The following is a 21,560-nucleotide window of genomic DNA, read 5'->3' on the forward strand; positions in this document are numbered from 1 at the left end:
ACATGTTTCTGAATTTCACTTCTTCATCAGCTAGCTTTTCGGGAGCTGAGTATTGAACTCGAATCTCCAACATTCATATCAGTGCAAAGGCAAATGCCTTTAGCTACTGAGCCATATGAACGTCCCGTTGCTCGCTGTACAATTGGTCTCAGTTGAGCAGAGCTCACAGAGTATATTAACTTTGATTGGATAACGGTTGGTTGTACAGGTATAAAGGAATCGAGATAGATATAGACTTCCATATATCAAAATCATCAGGATCGAAAAAAAATTTGATTGAACCATGTCCGTCCGTCCGTCTGTCCGTTAACACGATAACTTGAGTAAATTTTGAGGTATCTTGATGAAGTTTGGTATGTAGGTTCCTGAGCACTCATCTCAGAACGCTATTTAAAATGAACAATATCGGACTATAATCACGCCCACTTTTCGATATCGAAAATTTCGAAAAACCGAAAAAGTGCGATAATTCATTACCAAAGACGAATAAAGCGATGAAACTTGGTAGGTGAGTTGAACTTATGACACAGAATAGAAAATTAGTAAAATTTTGGACAATGGGCGTGGCACCGCCCACTTTTAAAAGAAGGTAATTTAAAAGTTTTACAAGCTGTAATTTGGCAGTCGTTGAAGATATCATGATGAAATTTGGCAGGAACGTTACTCCTATTACTATATGTATGCCTAATAAAAACTAGCAAAATCGGAGAACGACCACGCCCACTTTTTAAAAAAAAATTTTTTTTTAAGTCAAATTTTAACATAAAATTTAATATCTTTACAGTATATAAGTAAATTATGTCAACATTCAACTCCAGTAATGATATGGTGAAACAAAATGCAAAAATAAAAGAAAATTTCAAAATGGGCGTGGCTCCGCCCTTTTTCATTTAATTTGTCTAGGATACTTTTAATGCCATAAGTCGAACAAAAATTTACCAATCCATGTGAAATTTGCTAGGGCTTAGATTCTGGGGCGATAACTTATTTCTGTGAAAAAGGGCGAAATCGGTTGAAGCCACGCCCAGTTTTTATACACAGTCGACCGTGTGGCCTTCCGCACGGCCGCTAACACGATAACTTGAACAAAAATCGATATATCTTTACTTAACTGAGTTCACGTACTTATCTGAACTCACTTTGTATTGGTATAAAAAATGGCCGAAATCGGACTATGACCACGCCCACTTTTTCGATATCGAAAATTACGAAAAACGAAAAAATGCCATAATTCTATACCAAATACGAAAAAAGGGATGAAACATGGTATTTGGATTAGTTTATTGACGCAAAATATAACTTTAGAAAAAAACTTTGTAAAATGGGTGTGACACCTACCATATTAAGTAGAATGAAATGAAAAAGTTCTGCAGGGCGAAATAAAAAACCCTTGAAATCTTGGCAGGCATACTGTTCGTGGTATTATATATATAAATAAATTAGCGGTATCCAACAGATGATGTTCTGGGTTACCCTGGTCCACATTTTGGTCGATATCTGGAAAACGCCGTCACAAATACAACTACCACCACTCCCTTTTAAAAGCCTCATTAATACCTTTAATTTGATACCCATATCGTACAAACACATTCTAGAGTCACCCTGGTCCACCTTTATGGCGCTATCTCGAAAAGGCGTCCACCTGTAGAACTAAACCCCACGCCCTTTTGAAATACTCATTAACACCTTTCGTTTGATACCCATATTGTACAAACGCATTCTAGAGTCACCCCTGGTCCACCTTTATGGCGATATCCCTAAATGGCGTCCACCTATAGAACTATGGCCCACTGCCTCTTAAAATACTCTTTAATACCTTTCATTTGATACACATGTCATACAAACACATTCCAGGGTTACCCTCGGTTCATTTTCCTACATGGTTATTTTCCTTTATGTTGCCACCATAGCTCTCAACTGAGTATGTAATGTTCGGTTACACCCGAACTTAACCTTCCTTACTTGTTTATACTCAGTTGAGCAGAGCTCACAGAGTATATTAACTTTGATTGGATAACTGTTGGTTGTACAGGTATAAAGGAATCGAGATAGATATAGACTTCCATATACCAAATTCATCAGTATCGAAAAAAAATTCGAATGATTATGTAGGTTCCTGGGCACTCATCTCAGATCGCTATTTAAAATGAGCGATATCGGACTATAACCACGCCCACTTTTTCGATATCGAAAATTTCGAAAAATCGAAAAAGTGCGATAATTCATTACCAAATACGGATTAAGCGATGAAACTTGGTAGGAGAGTTGAACTTATGACGCAGAATAGAAAACTAGTAAAATTTTGGACAATGGGCGTGGCACCGCCCACTTTTAAAAGAAGGTAGTTTAGAAGCTTTGCAAGCTGTAATTTGGCAGTCGTTGAAGATATCATGATGAAATTTGGCAGGAACGTTACTCTTATTACTATATGTATGCTTAATAAAAATTAGCAAAATCGGAGAACGACTACGCCCACTTTTAAAAAAAAAATTTTTTTAAAGTAAAATTTTAAAAGAAAAGTTAATATCTTTACAGTATATAAGTAAATTATGTCAACATTCAACTCCAGTAATGATATGGTGCAACAAAATACAAAAATAACAGAAAATTTCAAAATGGGCGTAGCTCCGCCCTTTTTCATTTAATTTGTTTTGGACACTTTTAATGCCATAAGTCGAACAAAAATTTACCAATCCTTGTGAAATTTAGATTCTAGGACGATAACTGGTTTCTGTGAAAAAGGGCGAAATCGGTTGAAGCCACGCCCAGTTTTTATACACAGTCGGCCGTCTGTACTTCCGCTCTGCCGCTAACACGATAACTTGAGCAAAAATCGATATATCTTTAATAAACTCAGTTCACGTACTTATCTGAACTCACTTTGTATTGGTGTAAAAAGTTTTGCAGGGCGAAATCAAAAGCCCTTGGAATCTTGGAAGGAATACTGTTCGTGGTATTACATATATAAATAAATTAGCGGTACCCGACAGATGATGTTCTGGGTCACCCTGGTCCACATTTTGGTCGATATCTGGAAAACGCCTTCACATATACAACTACCACCACTCCCTTTTAAAACCCTCATTAATACCTTTAATTTAATACCCATATCGTACAAACACATTCTAGAGTCGCGCCTGGTCCACGTTTATGGCGATATCTCGAAAAGGCGTCCACATATAGAACTAAGGCCCACTCCCTTTTAAAATACTCATTAACACATTTCATTTGATACCCATATCGTACAAACAAATTCTAGAGTCACCCCTGGCCCACCTTTATGGCGATATCTCGAAAAGGCGTCCACCTATAGAACTAAGGCCCACTCCCTTTTAAAATACTCATTAACACCTTTCATTTGATACCCATATCGTACAAACAAATTCTAGAGTCACCCCTGGCCCACCTTTATGGCGATATCTCGAAAAGGCGTCCACCTATAGAACTAAGGCCCACTCCCTTTTAAAATACTCATTAACACCTTTCATTTGATACCCATATCGTACAAAAAAATTCTAGAGTCACCCCTGGCCCACCTTTATGGCGATATCTCGAAAAGGCGTCCACCTATAGAACTAAGGCCCACTCCCTTTTAATATACTCATTAACACCTTTCATTTGATACCCATATCGTACAAACAAATTCTAGAGTCACCCTTGGCCCACCTTTATGGCGATATCTCGAAAAGGCATCCACCTATAGAACTAAGGCCCACTCCCTTTTAAAATACTCATTAACACCTTTCATTTGATACCCATATCGTACAAACAAATTCTAGAGTCACCCCTGGCCCACCTTTATGGCGATATCTCGAAAAGGCGTCCACCTATAGAACTAAGGCCCACTCCCTTTTAAAATACTCATTAACACCTTTCATTTGATACCCATATCGTACAAACAAATTCTAGAGTCACCCCTGGTCCACCTTTATGGCGATATCTCGAAAAGGCGTCCTATAGAACTAAGGCCCACTTCCTTTTAAAATACTCATTAACACCTTTCATTTGATACCCATATCGTACAAAAAAATTCTAGAGTCACCCCTGGTCCACCTTTATGGCGATATCTCGAAAAGGCGTCCACATAAAGAACTAAGGCCCACGCTCTTTTAAAATACTCATTAACACCTTTCATTTGATACCCATATCGTTCAAATAAATTCTAGAGTCACCCCTGGTCCACCTTTATGGTGATATCTCGAAAAGGCGTCCACCTATAGAACTAAGGCCTACGCCCTTTTAAAATACTCATTAATACCTTTCGTTTGATACCCAAATCGTACAAACGCATTCTAGAGTCACCCCTGGTCCACTTTTATGGCGATATCTCAAAAAGGCGTCCACCTATAGAACTTAGGCCCACTCCCTTTTAAAATTATCATTAACACATTTCATTTGATACCCATATCGTACAAACAAATTCTAGAGTCAGGCCTGGTCCACCTTTATGGCGATATCCCTAAATGGCGTCCATCCATAGAACTATGGCCCACTCCCTCTTAAAATAGTCTTTAATACCTTCCATTTGATACACATGTCATACAAACACATTCCAGGGTTACCCTAGGTTCTTTTTACTACATGGTGATTTTCCCTTATTTTGTCTCCACAGCTCTCAACTGAGTATGTAATGTTCGGTTACACCCGAACTTAGCCTTCCTTACTTGTTGTTTCTTTTCCTTTTAGTCACCATGCAGACACATACACTCTGTATGTAGTTTATTCCTAATAATGTGGATATGATTTTTTTAGGCGCGCTTTTGAAAGCATAGTAACATTTGTTCGGATTTTTACAGTATTTGTTTTTAATACTTCCGCTGTTACTATTATATCAATATGATCATATGTATTTCATTAGCGAGCTTTGCTCATATTGCTTTATACAATGGTTTTTGTTATTGATATTAGAGACAAATTCTTCTCTTCTTTTTCTATTGTGCTATAATTTCGTTCATGTCCATTTAATGTTCTACTTGCAAAACAAATTGGTCTACCACTTTGACTAAGCACTGCGCCAAGAGCTGAATTACTGGCATCTGTAGTTCACTGAAGGAAATGGTGCTAGTAAAATCAACAAATCGGTTCTGTTATTCTTGACTTAACGGAGATTCGTTGAAATTGATCGAAATATGGTTAATTCGACCGAGTTCTTTGTCAAACGAACAAATTAGTTTAGTCATTTCAACAGAAGAGAAATTGTCGCTCTTAAGTTAACATAATTCTGTAAAATTGACAGATTCCTAATCAATCTAACTGATTTTTCTGTTAACACAACTGATCTCACTGGTCATTTCAACAGCGATAAGCAGTCAATACATGAGCAAATTTTTATTGTACTTATGATGATGGTGCCACTTGTTAAAAAAAAACACCAAAATAAGAAAACCACGAAATCGAAAAAACACACAAAATGGGAAAACAACAAAAAACTAGTTTTTCAGTTATCAATACAAAACGAAAAACCCTTTTTTGAATTTACTGTGCAAGAAACTATGAGATACCGGGACACCTATTTATCGGGTACAATTTTGCAACTTCTCCTCCAAGCGAAATGCAAAATTACGCCCTCTTGTTGCAAAAGTTTTGTTTGTACGAACAGGATTTTTCCAAAGTTAGTAACATTTTGTTCAAGTTTTTACGAATTTTCACACACGCGAACGAAACTAACAAGATAATAAAAACATCCTTTTTTATGTTGATGTTTCCGACAAAATAAAAGTTTGAGTTGTTTTGGAATCGTTTCAACTTAAAGTGTTACGAAAATTAAACTTGCCGAATTACATGTAAAGTTACTCCAGTGCTGAATTACCTTCCTGCGATTTGATCTTTACTTTTCTATAACTTACAAGTTCTCTATTTAAAATGTTATGTCAAACATTTATACAAGTTTTGTTCGAGACAATCAAGTGTGGCAACTACATGCGAGAGAAGAAATTGAGAATGAGCTGAGCTGCAACTGAAAGAATTGAGAGTCAGTTTTGTGACTACTATTTTCATTTCTATCTGCAAAGCGAAGTTCAAAACTATAAATTAAATAAATTATAAAATATAAAATTTGGTGAACGTGTATTTAATAAAACAAAATAATAGAATAAAGTGTATAATATTTAATGTGGTCCAGCATATTTGATGTACACCCAATTGAAGTTTGGTTAGTAAGTGCGTACATATGTATGTATATGTAGCAAGCACGCGTATTTATGTATTCACATATTTACGTATGTATGTATGTATATGGCAACATAGGTACTTTCGTACAAAGCTATCGCAACAACTTTTTTTTTGTTCATTTGACTACTAAAACGGTCAATTACGAATCAACGATTTGTGCGCAGTTGATTCAACATCTTGTCGCGATGGATAAAAATTGACAGAAATTTCGGTTGAATTGACCCGTATTTCGGTTGATTTTACCATTTTTTTTTCTTTCAGTGTAAGAACAAATTTTTTAGAAAAATTTGGAAATAATAGAATAGGAGGTGACACTAATGTTTTTAAATTTATTAAACGCTTGTATATAATCCATATTATTAACACCCTTTTTTATTTGACCCTTTTTTCAAACAATTTGTAATAGGAGTTGCTATTAAAGAGTAATTTTTAATAAACTTTCTATAATATCCAGTTAATCCCAGAAAATACTTTATCTCTTTAACAGTTGCTGGTATATCCAATTTATTTATTGCAGAAATTTTATCTGGATCGGGCCTTATACCTTGATGAGTAATTTTATGACCTAGAAAATCCGTTTCTTTTGATAACAATTTGCATTTGTCAAATTGAATATTCAAATTATGTTCTTTAAGACACCTAAAAATGTTTGCCAAATTTTCCAAATGTTCTATTGAAGTGAAAAGAACTAAAATATCATCCATGTAAAGTACGCAAATTTCAGGGTCGGATTAACCCTCCACGGGGCCCTAGGCAACCATCAATTTGTGGCCCTTTTTCACGTCCGTTCCCTTCTTTTTTCGATTAAAAAATACAAACTTATATCTTTCATAAAAATTTTATTGTCACAATGTAATAATATAAATAAAGTTACTATCTACATTTTAAACATGTCGTTTTCTACATTTGTTTTCGGCAAATTCATCAATTATATCATCAATATCGAATTTGTTCAATAAATCTGACTCAATGCAAAGTATACCTAACATCTCGAGTCGCTCTTGTCGCGCTGTAGCTCTTTCAGCAGCTTTGATTTTTTTTAATTGCGAGAAGGATCGTTTGGCAGAACAATTTGTGATCATTAAGTTAAAAACCGAAGAGCTATTTCTGTGGTAGAAAATACATCGGCTAATTGATCTTCCATTAGAATCTTATACAAATAACTATGAGTTTTTTTTACATCAGTGTATCTGGAGTTCACGTAACTTTGGAATTGTTTCATTTCAATGAAAAATTCTTCCAAATCTCTAGAATAAAAACGAACTAAGTTATTTATAGCTTCATGGAGGTCTCCATCACTTAGTTGATGAGAAATGCAAATATCTCTGAAACTTCCATATACGCTTTCGCACGTTGTTTGATTTCACTGTGAAGATTGCGACGATTTCGAGGAAACCTTTTGTCCAAAAATCATAGCGAGGCAAAAATTCTACTTCTGGACCTCTGGAGCATTTCCGTCATTAGGTTGGTTTTTTCTACGACGAGTACGTTTTACGATTTCTGTATAACCTACACCAGGTAATAATTGTTTTGTTTTTTCCTCGAAACGATTGAACTTTTCACGTAATGAAACTAAACTCTCTTCTAACAATCCGTACAAAAAATCACACGTTTGCAAAATCGCTTTGCAATCACTTACTCACTGAACGTATAGCAGTCAAAATAGAGTTCCATAAAATTAACATGAAAACAAATTCGATTTTTTGCATTTTATTCGCGATACACGTCGCCTCATAACGAGTATCAGTATTTTGTGATTCATCATCAGCAATGATTTCTAGAGCCTCTAATATGATATCAAATACATCGTAAACTGCATTCGTCGCATTCGAATGTGCTTCCCAGCGTGTATTTGGCAATGTCTTCAAAGTTTTCTCATTGTTTATTTACGATAGGTGGAAGCGGAAAAAAATTATATAATGTCTGCATAATGGTGAAAAAAATCTACTGCATAAATACAGCACTTCACAGCATGCTCTCCAACCAAATTAAGGGAATGCGCGGAATAGGGAACATAGACTTGCGGACATATTTAATGCGTTGTCATATTATTGTTCTCTACAATTTTGAATATCTAAACCACAGTCTTCAGTAAGAAACTTTAAAGTTTGATTCGCTAGACTTTCACCAGTATGACCTTCCAACTGAAGAAAAGTTATAAACCTTTTTTATTATTCAATATACTCTCCTTTCACTTCGATACACTTCTTTGCACGCTCATACAATTTGTCAAATGAGTCGGAAATGTCGTTTGTAGTCGCACAGTGGCGCCTCTGCCGTTAAAGCATGGCAAAAATCAAAAAAATCATGAAAACGTTCGCTAAATCTAATACATGTTTCTAATAGAGAATTTTCCAGGGATCAAGAATATACAACTGTTTTTTCACAAAATTATAGTTTACCAGGTAGAGCCGCTCAAAGTTGACCAATTTTCAACATTCTGAAAAATTTGAAATTTTTCTTTTTTTTCGTTGTATTTAAAATGGTTTTGTGAGTAAATAAGGCGGCCGGTTGTCGTTTTCTTGTACAGCAATTAAAGATAATTTAATTTAGGATTGAAACAAAAAAAAATTGTTTTTTTTTTGTTAAAAGTTGGCGGATATACCTGTTTTTCGAAATGCCTATTTTTAGGCCCTTTTTAAAACTTTGATGGAAAAAAAAAAAATAAAAAATGTTAAAATATGTGCTCCGTCAAATTAACCTAAATTCATAAAGTCTACCTGCGTCCAGCTGCAACTTCACTTTTTACATCAAATAAAGTTAAACAACCTTGGGAATAAATACGCGCCTGAGCAGGTATATATAATTCAGTACGGCCGTAAGGTCGTTTTTGTTATTGGAACTTGTTAACAACATACATTTTTTTAGTTACGAATTGTATACCTGAAATTCATTTTAATGATTTGAGTAGGTATATAAAGCTATCCATCAAACAATGTACAATATCATTCGTCTTTTGGAGATTAAGGAACTAAGTATCCTGTTTACATAAATAAAGTGAATAGTATTTTTAAATATCGTTCACAGTTTAATATTTAGTCAGATACACTCGAAGCCAATTCTAATATGAAACTATTTGCGGTGTTTAAATCTACAAAGTCAAGACGGGACTTCTTTGAGGCTATTATGAGAGAATCAGCGAGTGAAACAAGCATTAAAGAAAAGGAAGGCCTGGAAGAAAAAATTGGTTTACAATACATTATGATAGAAAGAAAATGGAAGGACGTCTATCGTAACAATTCAAAATTTCTAAGTAAGCATGTAAAGTGGCTAACTGACAAAATTTTTTTGGACGAAGAAACGCCTAGCACGTCAATCAATCCAACTAGAGGGAGACCAACAAAACCCATAGAAGAGTGTTCTACCTACACTAGGAAAAGGAAGCTGCCTGATACCACAAAAGCTATGGCCACGACTCATCTTTCAGAAGCACTGGCTATTAAATATAAAAAAGACGAAGAAAACGTGAAGTCTCATATAACAGAAAGAGTTGCGGTAGCAAGTCCAGTGCGACTGATGAGGATCAAAAACAGCATTCCCACACCACCAAATGCGCTACCTAGGAAATACACTCCCGAAGAAGCTTTGGCACTGTTTATAGATCTCGGTTTAACGAAGAAAAAATATATTATATTGCGTAAGTCATTATTGCAACGTAATGCCGATATTTTACCTGGATACAAAAAAATTACTCAAGCCAAGAAAGAAGCAGTTCCTCTAAGTCCCAAAATAACCGAAGTATCAGCTGAAATTGAGCTACAAAACCTAATGGATCATACGTCTACACGACTCCTTCAAAGTTTTACTGAAGAAAAGTTGAAATCACTGCCAAAGGAGATAGCATTGATAACTAAGTGGGGCTGTGATGGATCATCAGGACAAAGCGCATATAAACAAAGAATAAATGTAGACGATGAAACAATTACAGATAGTAATATGTTTATGGCTTCTATTGTTGCATTACGACTAAAAGATGAAGCGTGAGAATATTGGAAAAATCCACGTCCGTCATCAACTATATTGTGCCGCCCGATATAATCTAAATACGAGAAGGAGTCTTCGGAACTCATAAAAGCTACAGTGAGTGATATAAAAAATCAAATTGCCAAATTAGAACCAACAATAATTGAAATTGAAGAGGGGAATGGCATTACAATTTTGGTAGTTATTGATTACGTGACTACTTAGATGCAGCTTTTTATCATAAGTGGGCAGTGCCACGCTATCTTATCAAAATCATTAGTTTATCTTATTTAATGCTTAAATACTTCATTATAAGACAAATCTCATTTTATTTTTTTTATTTTTTACTAAAAACATTTGTTTTTGCATTTTTCTAAAAATGTTCGACTTTGACGAATTTTTTCGAAGCACCCTGTATCTGTGACATTCTGAGCTTTCAGACAATAAAACTTCAAATAATTAGCTTTCATTTTCGTTTTAAATTTTTAAAATATCTTCATTGGTTCAAAAGTTATGATTTTTGGAAAGAAAAACTGTGCGTCGTCGCCTTTTGAATGCGGTCAGTTGAGTTTTATTTATTTGAGTAAAATTTATTTTCAGTTCTGATTATATTTTTCTTTCACTCTCTAGAATTTTATGTTTGTAAGAAAATTTTAGAAGTCTTTAATTTTCGGGGGCCCAGGCAACTACCTATTCTGCCTACCTGTTAATCCGGCCCTGGCAAATCTTATTTACAAATTCACTCAAAACGAAATTCATCATTCTTTGAAATGTTGCTGGCGCATTTTTCAAACCAAAGGGCATTCTCAAATATTCAAAATGACCAATTGGACTGGGTATTTTCAATATCAGCCTCATTCATAAGAATTTGATGAAATCCCTTTGCAAGATCAATAGTTGAAAAATATTGAGCTCTACCAAGTTTCTCAAAGAATAGGAATAGCGGAATAGGAACTGTAACTTCGTTTAATTTTCTAAAATCTACAACAACTCTTCATTTCTGTTGCTTTGAATTATCAATTTTTTTAGGAACTATCCAAAGTGGATATCATCAGACCTGGTTGGGCAGTGTAGGGAGAGCGCCATGATTCTGGCGAGCAGGCAAATCCCTAATATGGGTGCCGGGGCATCGAAACATACAGGGTAACGAGATGGCGGATGAGCTGGCACGGCGTGGAGCGGCTCTTGATGTCTTAGGAGCGAAGGAGGTCCTTGCACCCCTGGGACCCATCAAAGGTCGCATCACCCAGCACTGGTTGTGTAAGGCCAAAAATAGGTGGAATCGGTTGCGGACCTGTAGAGTTTCCAAGAGCATGTGGCCACTATATAACGAAAAACGATCGGTAGCTGCCCTTAAGATGAACAGAAGGGATATATCCAGAGTAGTTGCGGTGCTCACGGGGCATTGGACAATTGGGGTACATGCGGCACGGATGGGACTGAAACACAATACCTCCTGTCGCAGCTGCAAGCGTCCGGAGGCGGAGGAAACGGTTGAGCATCTGCTGTGCGAATGCCCAGCACACTTTCGAGGCAGAATAAAGTTTCTTGGAAAGCCCTTTTTCGAAATCCTCCCAGAACTCAAGGATGTTAGGGCGGGAGAGCTTCTCAAATTCATAAACTCCACGAGATGGACATAGGGGGACGGGTTTTTCCCTGAGGCGCGTGAAAATGTTCATTAGTATTCTTACAACACCCTTTCATTTGTTAACTCACGAGTTTGTGGTATCAAAACGGCGCATGAGCGCTAATTGGAGTCAATTGGGACTCGCCACTCCAACCAACCAACCAACCAATCCAAAGTGGAAAATTATACGGAGGTCTGCTATGTCGTATTATTCCATCTTTTAACATATTTTCAATTTGCATATTAATTTCTTTTCCTAATGCATATGGATACCTATAATTTTTACAATATATTGGCTTATGGGGAATTGTAATAATTTCATGATTAACATAGTTAGTCGCTGATAGTTTTTGACCTCCCTGATAAAATAAATTTTTATTTTGTTCCTAAAAAGTCTTTAATTTATGCTTCTCATTCTCATTTAAATCTTCACCTATTAAGCCATTTATATTAAAATAATTTGGTTCTATAAAATATACGTCACTAAATTCTAAACCGTCTAATTCGTCATCATAAAGAGGAATTTCTGAATTATTAATAACAAGTTTATTTTCCAAAAAATTAATTTGAGCTCCAATTGGCTTTAAAAGACATTTATTCCCAAAACACAGTCAAAATTTTTATTATTAATATTTACTAATTTTATTGACATTAGCCGTGTTTTTTAACACGCGCGTATACGTTTCGTTTGCGCGTGTTAAAAAACGCCTATCTTCGCTTAGATAATGCTTAGGAGACCCATCTAGCGGCTGTGGTAAAACAACTAGCTACAGCAACAGGGTGTAGCGAAAAGCGGAGACGCAACACTCTGATGGTCATAGGGTATAACATATAGCTGAATCAGTTGCGATGAATTGTGGACACACATATAATACATAGAATTAGTGTACAGGGTGAAACAAAGACACATATTTCAGTTACATCTGAGTATAATGCGTATTGAAATTTAGTAGGACAAAATTTATGCGCAGCAATTTCAGAGGTGTATTTATAGTTTGTCTCTTAGCAGTCAATATAAAGTTTAAGCGTAAACGGATATACGCGTGTTAAAAAACACGGCTATTGTTTCGTTTAATTTCTTAAATACCAATGGCACTTTCGTAACAACTTCCTCAGTTATTAAACTTGACCCTAACAATGTATTAAGCATTAAAGGCTTTTGTAATTTTCTCCTACTCCGGAATTTATTAAATATTCTGAAATCTCCTAAAGTTGTTGGTGCACCACTATCAATTAAGCATCTTACTTTGATTTTATATATCGTCAAAACAACTACTGGTAATTTGGACGTTGTTGGGGCCGTAAACGAAAATTTGGTACAGTGTTCAGAGAATCAACTTCCATTGGTTTTAAATGATTTTGACCATTAAATTTTCTATATCCACTATTATTATTTTCATAAAGACCATTCTGTCTAAAATAATTTCTATTAGGATTTTGATTGTTATTAAACTGCTGAAATTTAGGGGAATTTGAATTATTTAAACTATTACCATTAAATTGTTTATTATTTTTATCTACATAAGAATTTTCTTGGAATTTTCTCATGTTAGATTGTTCAGGATTAAAGGATTTAGTATTGATATTGATTTCTTGAATTAAATTATTCTCTATATAATAGCTGAAATTTAGGGGAATTTGAATTATTTAAACTATTACCATTAAATTGTTTATTATTTTTATCTACATAAGAATTTCCTAGAAATTTCCTCATGTTAGATTGTTCAGGATTAAAAGATTTAGTATTGATATTGATTTCTTTAATTAAATTATTATCTATATAATAGCTGAAATTTAGGGGAATTTGAATTATTCAAAATATTACCATTAAATTGTTTATTATTTTTATCTACATAAGAATTCCCTTAAAATTTCCTCATGTTAGATTGTTCAGAATTAAAAGACTTAGTATTGATATTGATTTCTTTAATTAAATTATTCTCTATATAATAGCTGAAATTTAGGGGAATTTGAATTATTTAAACTAATACCATTAAATTGTTTATTATTTTTATCTACATAAGAATTTCCTTAAAATTTCCTCATGCTAGATTGTTCAGGATTAAAAGATTTAGTATTGATATTGATTTCTTAATTAAATTATTCTCTATATAATAGCTGAAATTTAGGGGAATTTGAATTATTTAAACTATTACCATTACATTGTTTATTATTTTTATCTACATAAGAATTTCCTTGAAATTTCCTCATGTTAGATTGTTCAGGATTAAAAGATTTAGTATTGATATTGATTTCTTTAATTAAATTATTATCTATATAATAGCTGAAATTTAGGGGAATTTGATTTATTCAAACTATTACCATTAAATTGTTTATTATTTTTATCTACATAAGAATTTCCTTGAAATTTCCTCATGTTAGATTGTTCAGGATTAAAAGATTTAGTATTGATATTGATTTCTTTAATTAAATTATTATCTATATAATAGCTGAAATTTAGGGGAATTTGAATTATTCAAACTATTACCATTGAATTGTTTATTATTTTTATCTACATAAGAATTCCCTTAAAATTTCCTCATTTTAGATTGTTCAGTATTAAAAGATTTAGTATTGATATTGATTTCTTTAATTAAATTATTCTCTATATAATAGCTGAAATTTAGGCGAATTTGAATTATTTAACTATTACCATTAAATTGTTTATTATTTTTATCTACATAAGAATTTCCTTGAAATTTCCTGATGTTAGATTGTTCAGGATTAAAAGATTTAGTATTGATATTGATTTCTTTAATTAAATTATTCTCTATATTATAGCTGAAATTTGAGGGAATTTGAATTATTTAAACTATTACCATTAAATTGTTTATTATTTTTATCTACATAAGAATTTCCTTGAAATTTCCTGATGTTAGATTTTTCAGGATTAAAAGATTTAGTATTGATATTGATTTCTTTAATTAAATTATTCTCTATATTATAGCTGAAATTTAGGGGAATTTGAATTATTTAAACTATTACCATTAAATTGGTTATTATTTTTATCTACATAAGAATTTCCTTGAAATTACCTCATGTTAGATTGTTCAGAATTAAAAGATTTAGTATTGATATTGATTTCTTTAATTAAATTATTCTCTATATAATAGCTGAAATTTAGGCGAATTTGAATTATTTAACTATTACCATTAAATTGTTTATTATTTTTATCTACATAAGAATTTCCTTGAAATTTCCTGATGTTAGATTGTTCAGGATTAAAAGATTTAGTATTGATATTGATTTCTTTAATTAAATTATTCTCTATATTATACCTGAAATTTGAGGGAATTTGAATTATTTAAACTATTACCATTAAATTGTTTATTATTTTTATCTACATAAGAATTTCCTTGAAATTTCATGATGTTAGATTGTTCAGGATTAAAAGATTTAGTAGTGATATTGATTTCTTTAATTAAATTATTCTCTGTATAATAGCTAAAATTTAGGCGAATTTGAATTATTTAACTATTACCATTAAATTGTTTATTATTTTTATCTACATAAGATTTCCTTGAAATTTCCTGATGTTAGATTGTTCAGGATTAAAAGATTTAGTATTGATATTGATTTCTTTAATTAAATTATTCTCTATATTATAGCTGACATTTGAGGGAATTTGAATTATTTAAATTATTACCATTAAATTGTTTAATATTCTTATCTACATAAGAATTTCCTTGAAATTTCCTGATGTTAAATTGTTCAGGATTCAAAGATTTAGTATTGATATTGATTTCTTTAATTAAATTATTCTCTATATAATAGCTGAAATTTAGGGGAATTTGAATTATTTAAACTATTACCATTAAATTGTTTATTATTTTTATCTACATAAGAATTCCCTTAAAATTTCCTCATGTTAGATTGTTCAGGATTAAAAAATTTAGTATTTCTTTAATTAAATTATTCTCTATATAATAGCTGAAATTTAGGGGAATTTGAATTTTTTAAACTATTACCATTAAATTGTTTATTATTTTTATCTACATAAGAATTTCCTTGGAATTTCCTCATGTTAGATTGTTCAGGATTAAAAGATTTAGTATTGATGTTGATTTCTTTAATTAAATTATTCTCTATATTATAGCTGAAATTTGAGGGAATTTGAATTATTTAAACTATTACCATTAAATTGTTTATTATTTTTATCTACATAAGAATTTCCTTGAAATTTCCTGATGTTAGATTGTTTAGGATTCAAAGATTTAGTATTGATATTGATTTCTTGAATTAAATTATTCTCTATATAATAGCTGAAATTTAGGAAAATTTGAATTATTTAAACTATTACCATTAAATTGTTTATTATTTTTATCTACATAAGAATTTCCTTGAAATTACCTCATGTTAGATTGTTCAGAATTAAAAGATTTAGTATTGATATTGATTTCTTTAATTAAATTATTCTCAATATTATAGCTGAAATTTAGGGGAATTTGAATTATTTAAACTGTTACCATTAAATTGTTTATTATTTTTATCTACATAAGAATTCCCTTAAAATTTTCTCATGTTACATTGTTCAGGATTAAAAGATTTAGTATTGATGTTGATTTCTTTAATTAAATTATTCTCTATAGAATAGCTGAAATTTAGGGGAATTGGAATTATTTAAACTATTACCATTAAATTGTTTATTATTTTTACCTACATAAGAATTTCCTTGAAATTTCCTCATGTTAGATTGTTCAGGATTAAAAGATTTAGCATTCATATTGATTTCTTTAATTAAATTATTCTCTATATAATAGCTGAAATTTAGAGGAATTTGAATTATTTTAACTATTATCATTAAATTGTTTATTATTTTTATCTACTTAAGAATTCCCTTAAAATTTCCGCATGTTAGATTGTTCAGGATTAAAAGATTTAGTATTGATATTGATTTCTTTAATTAAATTATTCTCTATATAATAGCTGAAATTTAGGAGAATTTGAATTAGTTAAACCATTACCATTAAATTGTTTATTATTTTTATCTACATAAGAATTTCCTTGAAATTTCCTCATGTTAGATTGTTCAGGATTAAAAGATTTAGTATTGATATTGATTTCTTTATTTAAATTATTCTCTATATTATAGCTGAAATTTAGGGGAATTTGTATTATTTATACTATTACCATTAAATTGTTTATTATTTTTATCTACATAAGAATTCCCTTAAAATTTCCTCATATTAGATTGTTCAGGATTAAAAGATTTAGTATTGATATTGATTTCTTTAATTAAATTATTCTCTATATAAAAGCTGAAATTTAGGGGAATTTGAATTATTTAAACCATTACCATTAAATTGTTTATTATTTTTATCTACATAAGAATTCCCTTGAAATTTCCTCATGTTAGATTGTTCAGGATTAAAAGATTTAGTATTGATATTGATTTCTTTAATTAAATTATTCTCTATATAAAAGCTGAAATTTAGGGGAATTTGAATTATTTAAACTATTACCATTAAATTGTTTATTATTTTTACCTACATAAGAATTTCCTTGAAATTTCCTCATGTTAGATTGTTCAGGATTAAAAGATTTAGCATTCATATTGATTTCTTTAATTAAATTATTCTCTATATAATAGCTGAAATTTAGAGGAATTTGAATTATTTTAACTATTATCTTTTAAAAATATTTTTTATTTGCCTTCAAATATTATAATATATTAAATTTTAATGAGCTCGAGGCAGTTTAAAAATTGAAACACAGTTTAAATTTTTATATTTCAATTTTATTTGGTCGATATTTCGATCTCATTCTGAGATCATCCTCAGGAACACTTACACAATTGAATAGTCGTTGAATAGTCGGTAAAACATATTCAATTGTGTAAGTGTTCCTGAGGATGATCTCAGAATGAGATCGAAATATCGACCAAATAAAATTGAAATATAAAAATTTAAACTGTGTTTCAATTTTTTAAACTGCCTCGAGCTCATTAAAATTTAATATATTATTTAACTATTATCATTAAATTGTTTATTATTTTTATCTACTTAAGAATTCCCTTAAAATTTCCGCATGTTAGATTGTTCAGGATTAAAAGATTTAGTATTGATATTGATTTCTTTAATTAAATTATTATCTATATAATAGCTGAAATTTAGGGGAATTTGAATTATTTAAACTATTACCATTAAATTGTTTATTATTTTTATCTACATAAGAATTTCCTTGAAATTTCCTCATGTTAGATTGTTCAGGATTAAAAGATTTAGTATTGATATTGATTTCTTTAATTAAATTATTCTCTATATAATAGCTGAAATTTAGAGGAATTTTAATTATTTTAACTATTACCATTAAATTGTTTATTATTTTTATCTACTTAAGAATTCCCTTAAAATTTCCTCATGTTAGATTGTTCAGGATTAAAAGATTTAGTATTGATATTGATTTCTTTAATTAAATTATTCTCTATATAAAAGCTGAAATTTAGGGGAATTTGAATTATTTAAACTATTACCATTAAATTGTTTATTATTTTTATCTACATAAGAATTCCCTTGAAATTTCCTCATGTTAGATTGTTCAGGATTAAAAGATTTAGTATTGATATTGATTTCTTTAATTAAATTATTCTCTATATAATAGCTATATGCCTGATCAATATTCTGTATATTATTTTGTAATAGAAGGGTTTTAATAAATATTTGAAGGAAAGTTATATATACATCAAAAATTATTCTTTCATTATTTTTAGGAGTATACAAAATATAAATATTTCCTTCTAAATAAAACTTCGAATTCATCAAATGTAAAATTTTCCTTAAACTAGCATGCAGCTCTTCAATATTTGAAGCATTCACATTCGTCGCTTCATTTCGAAGATGTATAAAAGATTTCTTGACTCCAAATTCCTCACGTAGCTTTTGAAGCGTTTGTTCCCACATTGGATTTACCAAACATTCAACTGCACGTAAAGCTTTACCCTGAAGACGATTTGCCAATACACACTGAATAGTTCCTATATGCTCCTCAGGTGTTAACGATAGCACAGTCGCTAGATTTCTCAAAGTCATTCAGACTATGCTCACTCTCTCCATTGAACACAGGAATACTTCGTGCTTCCCTCAAGCATTCAGCTAATGTTAATGCCATTTTTGTGGATATATTTTGTTTTAGTATTTGATTTTATAGATTTATATATGTATATAATCTTATCCGTATATTTAATAATACGGATTATGAAATATATTTCCAAAACTGTCTATTTTTTAAATATTTAAATTTGTCCAAATTAAAAATGAGTTTCTTTAGAAGATTATATATTTTAGGAGCACGATTTTCACTTAGTCGTTGTTGTTGTTTTTTTTTCAGGCGTCAGTATTAAATGAACTCCTTTTTTTTTTTTGTTTTTTGATATTGTTTTTTTTTGTTATATGAATCATATATTATTTTTTATCTTAAATGTATGCTCGTTTATCGAACAAATCCCATCCTCGTCACCACTTTTACAATTAGGAGTCCTTTCTTTAATAAGAATTAGATTCCTCTCCGAAATATTCAATTTAAGTTTCTTTATTTAATTTCCGCATTGAATATCCGCATTGAATTCGAGTTTCTTAAAAACTAACAAATTTCAATAACATTTTTCTATTCATGTTTTTTCTATATTCCCAACGTATGTGTTCAAAATTAAAATTATTGAAACAATTAAAGTTTATAGGAAACCAGTACATAATATAAAAAAACAAGTAAAGGTGTCTAAGTTCGGGTGTAACCGAACATTATATACTCAGCATGAGCTTCAATTGCACATTTCATTTCAAATAAATTACTTTTCTACATAACACGTGACACCGCCCGTTTAAAAAAAAAAAAAATTTCCCCATTTCCTCTTACAAAAAACTTGATAAGTGATTCATTGATTCAAAACTATTTTTGCTAATTTATAGCTTATTTTTCTAGTCTACGACCCTTTTAAACTTGTTTTATATCTAAGTTGCCGTGGTCTTTAACCGATCCCGTCCATTTTTACTAGAAATATTTTCTGCTATAAGGAAAATATGTGTACACAATTTCATTACGATCCGTTAATTTTTCTTCGAGTTATGGCTCCCGAAACATTGAAAATTGCTTAGACAAAAAAGGGGAGGTTCCACACCCATTTTCAAAAATTTTAGTGTTTTCCAATTTCATGTTATAATTCAAAGCAAAGATATAGCTTATTTTATTCGTCCACAACCCTTTTAAAAATCTTTTATATAAAAGTGGGCGTGGTCCTTAACCGATTTCGTTAATTTTTCTTCAAAGCATTCCTTATAGTAAAGGCAACCTCTCTGCCGAATTTTGTTACGATAGGTTTAACGATTTTTGATTTATGATTAATAATATTCAAGGTTCGAATCGAGCTCAAGGCCAGAACAATAATTTAGCACAGCATGTCTAAAGCGTACTGATGATGAAGGCTTAGCACCCTTCGAAATGGATCTATCTGCGCAGCTATGGCAGGTTGTCTGAACAATTTTCTACTTACTATTCCAAAAACAAAATACAGTTTTTCAAATTTAGAAAAATTAAAAAATAACAATAATTATCATTAGAAAAAAATTATTGTTCTGGCCTTGAGCTCGATTCGAACCTTGAATGATTTATCAATAGGCCGATAAAAACAAAAACAATTGATTAATAATATTTGTAAAATTGATTTTATCACAAGTGGGCGGTGCCACGCCCATTTAAAAATTTTTTTTCAAATTTTTATCCACATGTTTTTGTCCACATGCCAACTTTCAGCATTCTAGGTGTATTATTTACTAAATAATCAGGTTTTTTGTGTTTTCCAAAATGTTATATATATATTTGCTGAAGATATCTCAATATTTACTGAAGTTATCGTGTTAACGGACAGACGGACGGACGTGGCTCAATCACATTTTTTTCGATACTGATGATTTTGATATATGGAAGTCTATATCTATCTCGATTCCTTTATACCTGTACAACCAACCGTTATCCAATCAAAGTTAATATACTTTGTGTGCAAAGCACGCTGAGTATAACAATACAAAACAGAAGACTTAAACAACGAACTTTATAATATAAATATGTATATATAACTCGTTACTGCAAGACTTGGAAGGGTCCCCACTTCCTTCTAGTATTGAAAGGGGACATCGGTGCAATTTAGGAACGTGACATCCAGACTCAGAATAATTAAACAAGCTTTTGTTTAACTTCTAAATACCGAAACTCCCTTGTTGTTGTTGTAATAACAGTGTTAAAAAACACTCTTCGCCACGCGAAGGAGTAGCCATTGTATCCTACGCCGATGACGGCTAGATAATGGGTCCCAGCCCACCCATTGATGAGCTATGTAATAAAAAAAAATAACTATCTCCCTGACCTCTCCAGTTTTTTCGCCTCGTGAAATCTAACATTGTCACCGACCAAATCATCGGCTACCTTATTTACAACATACACAAAATAAATGTTGACCAAATTGAACATCCACGGATGGCATTACGCTTAAGACTGTCTTACACCCAAACATATTAGGTGTGTGCAAAATCCGGAGCCGTAATAAAATCCTTAAATCCCCTGCCGGTAGCATTTGGGGTAAAGGCAAAGAAACGTGCATTACCACTTAAAAAGCAATTAGCCGCCCGCTTGCATGCTACGCTTCCTCAATATGGTCGCGCAGCCTAAAGGTTGCTCAGTGGAAGAAAATACAGGCCTGTAAAAACACCGCTCTAAGAAACGCTACGGGCTGTCTTCTTATGTTCCAAAACACCATCTACACAAGTGCAGTGTGCCTGGTTGACTGTATCAAAAGCTTTTGATAGATCAA

At 31.6% G+C, this 21,560-nt stretch overlaps 2 protein-coding genes across 3 annotated transcripts in view; one reads left to right on the plus strand and one right to left on the minus strand.

Annotated features, from left to right (window-relative positions):
* Nucleotides 1-21,560, minus strand: part of LOC137241492 (zinc finger protein 208-like) — a 184,129-nt gene that overhangs the window by 92,736 nt on the left and 69,833 nt on the right. Inside the window, exons 6-9 of the mRNA XM_067769097.1 lie at nt 16,112-16,189; nt 14,912-15,039; nt 14,797-14,863; nt 13,038-13,382 (exon numbers count right to left, since the gene is read on the minus strand). Of these exons, the coding sequence (XP_067625198.1) occupies nt 13,038-13,382; nt 14,797-14,863; nt 14,912-15,039; nt 16,112-16,189 (618 nt within the window). The remainder of the gene's footprint in view (nt 1-13,037; nt 13,383-14,796; nt 14,864-14,911; nt 15,040-16,111; nt 16,190-21,560) is intronic.
* Nucleotides 1-21,560, plus strand: part of LOC137239567 (zinc finger protein weckle-like) — a 185,253-nt gene that overhangs the window by 28,299 nt on the left and 135,394 nt on the right. The gene's annotated exons all lie outside the window — the stretch shown is intronic.

The sequence above is a fragment of the Eurosta solidaginis genome, chromosome 2 (genome assembly GCF_040869045.1).
Source record: "Eurosta solidaginis isolate ZX-2024a chromosome 2, ASM4086904v1, whole genome shotgun sequence".
Taxonomy (NCBI): Eukaryota; Metazoa; Arthropoda; class Insecta; order Diptera; family Tephritidae; genus Eurosta; species Eurosta solidaginis.